At 39.9% G+C, this 9,179-nt stretch overlaps 2 protein-coding genes across 3 annotated transcripts; one reads left to right on the top strand and one right to left on the bottom strand.

Annotated features, from left to right (window-relative positions):
• Window positions 1-283: 283 nt before the first annotated feature.
• On the top strand, window positions 284-3,348 carry LOC121989255 (probable xyloglucan glycosyltransferase 2). Of its 2 annotated transcripts, XM_042543176.1 has the most exons (5): window positions 288-1,566; window positions 1,640-1,948; window positions 2,036-2,326; window positions 2,409-2,522; window positions 2,590-3,348. In XM_042543176.1, the coding sequence occupies exons 1-5, from the start codon at window positions 871-873 to the stop codon at window positions 3,148-3,150; spliced, it is 1,971 nt and encodes a 656-aa protein (XP_042399110.1). In that variant the 5' UTR covers window positions 288-870; the 3' UTR covers window positions 3,151-3,348. The 2 variants fall into 2 exon arrangements, with proteins under 2 accessions (XP_042399108.1, XP_042399110.1); XM_042543174.1 differs by having other exon boundaries at window positions 284-1,566; window positions 2,409-3,348.
• Window positions 3,349-5,793: 2,445 nt separating this feature from the next.
• Window positions 5,794-8,865, bottom strand: LOC121989256 (protein transport protein Sec61 subunit gamma). Its single transcript, XM_042543177.1, has 3 exons — window positions 8,694-8,865; window positions 8,449-8,564; window positions 5,794-6,040 (listed from the first exon to the last, which is right to left on the bottom strand). The coding sequence occupies exons 1-2, from the start codon at window positions 8,785-8,787 to the stop codon at window positions 8,449-8,451; spliced, it is 210 nt and encodes a 69-aa protein (XP_042399111.1). The 5' UTR covers window positions 8,788-8,865; the 3' UTR covers window positions 5,794-6,040.
• Window positions 8,866-9,179: the final 314 nt, after the last annotated feature.

The following is a 9,179-nucleotide window of genomic DNA, read 5'->3' on the forward strand; positions in this document are numbered from 1 at the left end:
ATATCAATATTTTCCAACTTATTTGATAAAAGATAGATTCATTCGTCCCAATATCCCGTCAATCCGTCCCTAAATTAATACGAAGGAAGTGAAATCACGGAGGACTATTATCTATTAGATGGCTAAAATATGGTGCAATGTTTTCAAACTTAGAAGTTAGAACAGAGCGAAGGCTAATTGTTATTGCTACACGGAATCATACTCCTGTTGCAAAATGGATCTTACTGAGAAAGAATTGTTGAAAAGATGATAAAAGAAAGCAAAAAAGATATAGTACAAGTCTGATCCTTTGCTTCCCAAAAGCAGTCGCTAGTTCTTGCTTCTTCGACTGTAAAAAGTTACCATGCATTTTTCTCTCATCTCCTGGTAAATCTCCACTTCCTACTTCTACTGCGTTTAATCTCAACCTCCATTGGTCAGTTCCCGGAGCTCCACAGATTCTTGTTGCCTTGCGTTAAGATTTTGCTGCAACGTGAGTTGAGACTTCCTTCAGATTAATTTCAACCATGGTAAGTTTCGGGAATGGTGGATCGAAGCAGCCAACCTTAGTGTCGTTTTAAGACCTACCCATTGATTGATTCCTTCCTCCACTTGCTTTCAACTTCCAAGCTTTACAACTGCAGAGCAGATACCTTTCCCCTCCATCCTTCCACATAGAAGATTAGCCAGCAAGGGAGGTCAGGAACCCCCCTAATCCCAGTTGCATGCCCCTTTTGTTGTTGTTGTTGCTGCTGCTGTTCCTTCGCGTCTCAATTGCTGCATTTGCTCCGAAATGCTTGAATCTCCCGCTTAAAAATCGAATTTTGATGGCGGATTTTGTAGTCCTGGCTCGTTGATTGATCTGGAAGCTTTGATAGGCTTCTGACTGCAATGGCTTCAAGGTCGGGTTTTTCCAGGTGGTGGGCGAGGGAGAAACGGCAGCAGCAGAAGGGCACGCCGGTGGTGGTGACGATGGAGAATCCTAACTACTCCGTTCTCGAGATCGCAGCCACCGGCGACGAAGCGTTCCCCGCCACGGACAAGGGCCGCGGCAAGAACGCTAAGCAGTTCACCTGGGTGCTTCTCCTCAAGGCCCACCACGCCGCCGGCCGCCTTGCCTCGGCGGCAGCGTTGCTGTGGGCGCTGCCGGGAGCGGTCGGTAAAAGGTTGGTTTCCCATCGCCGCGTTGACGATGCTTCCGAAAAGCCCCATTTGCTGCTGAAGCTAATCAAGGGCCTCCTGTTCTTCTCCCTGGCCGCACTGGCATTCGAGCTCGTTGCGTACTGGAACCGGTGGCACTTCCGGCAGACAGAATTGCATTTGCCGGAGGCGATCGAGATCCAGGGGTGGATCCACTCAGCCTACCTCTCATGGCTTTCCTTCCGAATTAACTACATTGCTTACCCAATCCAAATCCTGTCAAACATGTGCATAGTTTTGTTCATCATACAGTCTCTGGACAGGCTCTTCTTGTGCTTTGGCTGCTTCTGGATCAGATTGAAAAAGATCAAACCAAAGGCCGAAGACGATGGCTACAAGTACCACCCTATGGTTCTTGTCCAAATTCCTATGCGTAATGAGAGAGAGGTAAACAAACATCTCTTCTTCTTCTTCTACTTCTTGTTCGATGGAGAGCACTGGAATAACTAGTAGTAATCAGGTGTACGAGCAATCGATCTCTGCTGTTTGCAAAATCGATTGGCCGAGAGATCGATTGCTGATTCAAGTGCTCGACGATTCTGATGATGGAGCCATCCAGCTACTCATCAGCACTGAGGTTTCCAAATGGAGTCGGAGAGGCGTAAACATAGTGTACCGACATCGGTCGGCGACGACCGGTTACAAGGCCGGCAATCTCAAGTCCGCTATGAGCTGTGAATACGTGAAGGACTATGAGTTCGTCGCGATATTCGACGCTGACTTCCAGCCCAATCCTGATTTCCTCAAGCTCACCATTCCACACTTCATGGTATGGAAGGGAATTCAATTCGACTCGTCTACCAACAATATTGCTCGGAAGGAAGTTGATCTTTTCTACATGGATTTTGTCGTGCAGGGGAATCCTGAGCTGGGACTGGTCCAGGCGAGATGGAGCTTCGTAAACACGAACGAGAATCTATTGACTCGCCTTCAAAATATCAATCTCGCCTTTCACTTTGAAGTCGAGCAACAGGTCAACGGCGTCTTCTTGAACTTCTTCGGATTTAACGGGACGGCGGGCGTATGGAGAATCAGGGCGCTGGAGGATTCGGGAGGATGGCTTGAGAGAACGACCGTGGAGGACATGGACATTGCTGTTCGCGCTCACCTCCATGGTTGGAAGTTCGTCTTCTTAAATGATGTAAAGGTTCGAGTCTAGCTGAATTCAAGTCTATATATATTCTTCGCCTTTCCTGCACAATATTACTGATCTGTATGCAACGAGCTAGGTGTTATGCGAAGTCCCTGAATCTTTCGAGGCGTACCGGAAGCAGCAGCATCGGTGGCACTCCGGACCGATGCATCTATTTCGGATATGTCTTCCGGCTATCATAGCTTCCAAGGTAGTAATTAGTAAAGCTAACATACATATTCATCCATGTTCGACTGAAGTTTGTGGCTTGATTGCAGATTTCAATGTGGAAGAAGGCAAACTTGATTCTTCTATTCTTTCTTTTAAGGAAGTTAGTTCTTCCTTTCTATTCATTTACATTGTTTTGTGTAATTCTCCCACTGTCCATGTTCGTCCCGGAGGCCCAACTGCCTGTTTGGGTCATCTGCTACGTGCCCATCGTAATGTCTTTCCTCAACATTCTTCCGGCGTTGCGATCGTCCCCCTTCATCGTGCCTTACCTTCTCTTCGAAAACACCATGTCGGTGACCAAATTCAATGCCATGGTCTCGGGACTATTCCAACTGGGGAGTTCATACGAATGGGTCGTCACCAAAAAGGTCGGCCGGTCATCAGAATCCGACCTCCTACCTGCTGCGGCTGTAAGCAAAATAAGCAAACTACAACACGTAAAGGCCAACAAGATCTACAAAAAGGAGCTGGCCCTTTCGTTCCTCCTCCTCACTGCCGCCGTTCGGAGTCTGCTGTCGGCTCAGGGGGTTCACTTCTACTTCTTGCTCTTCCAGGGCGTCTCGTTCCTCGTAGTGGGTCTCGATCTCATCGGGGAGCAAATGAGCTGACATTGCACTGAAGAAAGGACAGTCATGTTCAGATTGGATTTTTTTTTTCTACTTTAACTCAGACAAGTGATACTAGAGAGCTTCATTGCATCTCTTTGTCCTCTCAAACAATAAGACCATCGCTTCAAAGGTCATGTGTAAAAAAGCTATGTATAGTTTGCATTGATTCAGTTAATTATTATTACACAGTTGGAAAAAAGAGAAGCTTTATTGGTTTTATTAATTGCCTGCCTCACTGAGTGCTCCACTTCTACCTTTCTTTCTTTTAATTAGCATTTGGGTGACCTAATTTTTAATGACGACGACAGTCGACTTGGGCTTTGGTCGGTGTGGTTTTTTTAATAAACTGTCGGCAGGAGCAGCATTGGAGATGAGACTTGTGTTGAATAATAATAGATATTCCATCGGATTAACATAATTAAAACAATATGTCAGGGCTTTAGATTAGTAACTTTATAACTATTCCCATTTCAGTTTCAAAATGTATTTCATCCACCATCAAACAACTAGTAATGATAGAAGATTGAAGGGCCCTTCCTAAACCGAAACAGAAACCTCAAGGCCACCACACTATGCTATCACAAAAAAGAGAATATTATCATACATGTAGACCATTCCAATCATGGCTATCAAAATCAAATTGGACCGCCGGACCTGACAGGAAAAAACACTTATATTTCGATTTTTAAGTTCTGGTCTTGTTATAGAATGGGATCAGATCTATCCCGCCCAGAATACTTATTTTTTAAGTTCAAATGGACTAATTAGATTTTATAATTTTTTGATGTATAATCATGATTTTCATGTCTACTATCTGTGATCGTTGTAATAGTTATACAATTAGACAGGTTAATTCGCATGTACCATTAACCTTTGGAGTCCTTGAGGCCAAGCAACTCTGTTACCGGGGCCATGGCCATGTGCGAATGGATGCACGAGAGGGAAGGAGGTTGTCACTGCCCCACATCACTCAGCCACCGACGGTTTCATTGAAGCATAATGAGTTGGAATGATTGGATTCCATGGACATGAAATAGAAAAAAAATCAAACAGGTCTCTACTGAATAATTATAATTCAACTAAGATTTTGTTTGTCCGAATCATAATCGGACTACCGACATTAACTTGAATTGAAGACCCTGTGAAATCGGGTGCAAATAATTATAACACAAAATGTAGCTTTGATTCCTCTGCACGCGAAGGAAGATTTAAGTCAATTATTGAATCTCATGTAATTTACAATGAGGTGAGGATTTCTACAATTTTCAATTTGAAAATTGAGGTTTTGATCCAAAATTCTCAGTGGAGCATGAGCCCATTGGGGTGTCCCTGCCGACTTGAATCGTGCGTGTTCTATCGAACCTACAACACCTTCAACTCTCCTTCAGTCTTCCAGCTATAGGTGACGAAGCAATCGACATACTTGAAAGCAGCGGCTGGCAAAACAGCGATAAAACTGCTCTCTCCAAAAAAGTGGTGAACAAACAAAGAGCGATACATCACATCGTAATTAAATGATATGAGTAGCCTCACATTGAATTGTGTTTTGTGGCAGCCTCGTGTACGTCGAATGCCATTTACGCACGTACATGGGATTGAAGGGAAGCATCAAGGTCACAGTGTCATATCTTATAATCCAAGTAGCAGCTTTAAACACCCAAGCTCAACCTTTTTTTTTAGCTCTCTACTTGATTTGAGTTGACCATCAACTGCCTTTGCTAGCTCCAAACTTCCTTAGCTCCCTAATTCAACAGATTTGGACAGCAACTGTCATTGTTTATCGCCCTCAGATAGATGGCTACTGTTTGAGTTGCCTTTGAGGAACAAAAACAAGAGGCGCGTTACTTATTACCGTGCTAGTCACATGCAAATGGTTTATTTAAGTTGCGGCAAGTGGTTAAAAGTTAGAATCTTTAAAAAGTGAAAACTTTGAAGCACTTTGAAAGAAACCAACTAATTGATCTATGCTATTTAGAAAATCAAATATTTAATATTATCCAATAAAAGAGAGGTCTAGGAAATCATTTGTAATGTCCTTTAGTGAAAATAACTGTCGTAACACTTATAATGAATAAGAAACATTTGATATAATTTTTCATCAACAATCAATTGAGAACGATAATAAAATAAGTATAATGAATAATGAATACGTGATAAAATAATTTTAAAACTTACTTTAAAACTCATTTGGATATTCTAAAACTTAATATGTTTAGTAAATTGTCGCATTTTCTTAAAACTTGGATTTGGTATTTGCTCTTCATTTTTTTATTTACTAAAACGATTTTATGTTTCTTTGTTATTTGATTTTTAACAGAAATGCCTAGACATTTTTCATTCATCACTGTATCATTCATTTAAAATTTCCCTACGACTATTTAAAGCACTAATTCCAATATCAACTAAGCACTTAATTCTCAAACCAAATTGCTTAAGCAAAAATGAATTGATTAGTTAAATTTTCTGGTGTCAAAATCAAATTGTCAGCTATGGAGAACGTATCCATCTCTAAAACCAACTTGCTTGAGCTGACATGAACTATTTAAAACCGTACGCAGTATTAAGATACACGTATAAACACCGCAGGTATGTACCCTATCAAGAAGAGCACAATCAGAGATACAGTACCCACGCTTTAATGAGTTGCCAGAAAATCGAATTAGAGATCTCAGATATTTAAATTTTAATGTACAAATAAAAACAAAACTAATCCAATAGAAAAAGGAAAATCAGTGATAAGCAGCAACAAAACAAAGATTAAACTTTTATAACAAACGGAGAGTGATGGCCTAACAATGAAGCAGCAAACAAGATTGTCAGCAGCCTAGATATGACTTGCAATTCCATTTCATGTCTGTTTTATCTCAAAGGCTAGGTAAATCATGGGGACCTGAAACAAGGAAGATGTGAAGATCAGCTTTGTTTTGTGATTTTCTTGGGGAAGACAGCTTGACATCCGTAACTAACACATGGAAATCTGAATTAAATAGTAGTTTTAACAAAAAAGTTGATAAGCAAAACCAATACCAACTATTTCTATGTAAATTGTTAATTCAATTGACTCTTTAATTACTATAAGTTTACATTTGAAGCCAACCAGCTAATTAAAAGATTTAAAGTTAAAGCCAGGGCAATTCCATTAACTCACTATTTGACAAACCATGTGTCCATATGTAGACAAAGCAGAAGAAAGCAAAAATAACTGGAAGAGAAGGTTAACATTCACTAATGCAAGTGCAGTAAGTAAGAGAAGCAAGCTTAGATATGATACATATATCACTAAAGAAGGGAGAAAGTCTATCCTTTATTGAAAAATCTCATTATTAGCTTTCTAGTTAAGGAACCATGTGATGAAAGCAAAAAACAAATGGAACAGAAGGTTTACAGTCACTAATGCAAATGTAGTAAAGTAAGAGAAGCAAGCTTATATATGCTATATATCAACAAAAAAGGGAAACAGGAAAAAGGATGAGATCAGATCAAAACAGACAACTCCATCAGGGAGAATTGCAAGATGTAAAGTCAACTTATATGAATAAAGATAAACTACCAATGGAGAATAGGGAAAGAAAATAACCAAAATTCTCTAAAACTTTTCAATGCATGCAAGAATGTATATGGATCGAACCAATGTGGACTTATCTTTCATAAAGGCTTCACAAACAGAGTTGTATACTTAATGCACAAGTGGCTTCAATTGCTTCATGTATGGGCTGTTCGGGTGAACACATATCACCAAGCTCTCTACTTGAGGTGTGGTTCTAAGTTGAGTCTCATAATTCACCAGCTGGATCTAAGTAACAGGAATTGGAGGTCGTTTGACTCAGATATAATGTTTACTGGAACATTCTACTGGGATTGATAGGGTTTACATTCCTTAGTGATTAGATTGGATGGCTTATTTTATTATGCTGCTAGTCGTGGTTAGCTTTCCAAGTAGGAGAAACCTTCTCAGATGTCTACCTGAAGAAGGTGAAAGTGGTGGTATCATTGAATAGTTTGGTGTTTAATGAAGTTTGATTTCATGGCTAGTCGTGATTAGCTTTCCAAGTAGGAGAAGCCTTCTCAGATGTCTACCTGAAGAAGGTGAAAGTGGTGGTATCATTGAATAGTTTGGTGTTTAATGAAGTTTGGTTTCATGGCTATCTTGTCTATGCAAAGCTAAAGTTGGGGGCTGTGCAGAAATCTTCAAACCAGTCTTTTGAAGACTGGGTATTCTTTGGTGCCTAAAGTCTTTTTTTTAATGTTTTTACTTGTGCAATTTAGCTTCAGTTTATATGCTTGTCAGTTTCAAAACTGTATCAGTAGTAGTACCAGTTTATGTTTTCTCTTGTTCTTGTTATGTATCATCTCATATGTTAATACAATTCTTAAATGAACACAATTTCACTCATAAAAACTTTAAATTCTAACAACCAACCAGCTCAAACATTATTAATTTGTACTTCTTAAATGTATGGACTCATCCTGGTTACAAATATTGTCAAGGCAAAACTTCTTGCACAGTACCACAAATTACATTTCATGTCATCTTAGCATGAATTAAGGAAGTGTGTCATCCAAAGGATGTAGAAACTGACTGAGTGGTTCATAAATACATACTCTTTTTTTTTTTTTTGAAAGGATGTGCCAATTTTGACTAAACAGATACTAAACATGCAAGCTTTGTTCGTAATCAAACATTTTAGTAAAAATAAATCCTTCTCGAGCATAATAGATAAGAGTTCACATAAAGCAAAAATCATGAACTATCTTCTAGTGTATTTAATGTATCAGCAAATTCTAAACACAATCATTCTCACAAATGCAATATGTATAGCAAGAAGCAGGTTCATAACACGTTCAAATTAGCAGCATAATTTACACATTACTAATCAGATTTTTTGATGTTTTCTAGCTAAATATATTGTGTCTGCAATCGTCAAGTGAAACAAGGAAACAAGTAGTCCAACAACAATAACAAAATAACAGCATACGTAAAGAAAACCGACGAGCTGCTAAGGAGAAAAAAACTTTCTAGTTCAAACTACAAACCTACAAAATCGTGCATTCTGCATCAGAACAATCATTTCGAAAATCAAATGCATCAAAAGCACAACTTCCTCTGATCTATAGATTACCCAACTAAAACCAATATTGAAGTTGTTAATCGGGATATAATGGATCAATGCTAAAAAGATAATAGTACATAAACGCACGACGATCAGAGAAGATAACTTGGTGGGAAAATGAAACTTTCTGAGTTCAAAGCCTACAAAATCAAAAGAATAAGCATAAATTCCTTATCTGAGTAATTACCTAACCAGAACCGACGATGATGTTGTTGATCGGGATAAATATTAGCTTGACGAAGAACCCGACGAACCCCATTACCACGAAGCCAATCGCAGTGCGGACAGCAACCTTGGTGAACTCTGCGACAACGATCCGTGTAGATCAATAAGAATCCAAATAAAGCACATCAAAATTTCGACAACAACACACCGATCCGAGGAAGACACAGAATCAACCGAACCGAGCGAAAAATAGATAGGCGAACTGACCCTTGCGGTCGGGCTTGTGGCAGCGTTTGACAAGGCGTACGCTGTCCTTGGCGAACTCTCTCAGGGGATCGACCACGGAGTCCAAAGCGTCCATTCCGATCGCCGATGGCGAAACCCTAACCGATACGAAGATCGAGATGCGAAGGAGAGGAGTCCGAAAGCGAGACGACTAAAGGTCAAAGGGAAAAAAACACCCTCTCACGCCTTTTATAGAACAGGCTCCACGGCTCCCGATCGGATCCGTTCAAAGTGAGACCTGAGGATCAACGGTCAGATAAAATAACTCGTATAATAGCTACCAATAGAATTGAATGAAAATCAAGCCTAGCGCCTAGGAATGTAGGCCATCGTCAACCCGCTGCAGATGTTTATGCTCCCCTATATAATTGTCATGTCAAAAATTAAAAAATTTATCATCATAAACTTCTCCGATCACTGTTTTTTTTCCCTGATCCACAGTTAATTTATTTATTTTTATTTATATTT

Source organism: Zingiber officinale, chromosome 6B (assembly GCF_018446385.1).
Source record: "Zingiber officinale cultivar Zhangliang chromosome 6B, Zo_v1.1, whole genome shotgun sequence".
Taxonomy (NCBI): Eukaryota; Viridiplantae; Streptophyta; class Magnoliopsida; order Zingiberales; family Zingiberaceae; genus Zingiber; species Zingiber officinale.

Bases quoted from the DNA above. Each gene is read 5' to 3' on its own strand.
- LOC121989255 (XM_042543174.1), top strand. From the start codon at position 871: ATGGCTTCAAGGTCGGGTTTTTCCAGGTGGTGGGCGAGGGAGAAACGG. The intron at 1,949-2,035 runs GTATGGAAGGGA...TTTGTCGTGCAG, and splicing joins TCACCATTCCACACTTCATG to GGGAATCCTGAGCTGGGACT. The intron at 2,327-2,408 runs GTTCGAGTCTAG...GCAACGAGCTAG, and splicing joins TCTTCTTAAATGATGTAAAG to GTGTTATGCGAAGTCCCTGA.
- LOC121989256 (XM_042543177.1), bottom strand. From the start codon at position 8,787: ATGGACGCTTTGGACTCCGTGGTCGATCCCCTGAGAGAGTTCGCCAAG. The intron at 8,565-8,693 runs GTCAGTTCGCCT...TCGTTGTCGCAG, and splicing joins CCACAAGCCCGACCGCAAGG to AGTTCACCAAGGTTGCTGTC.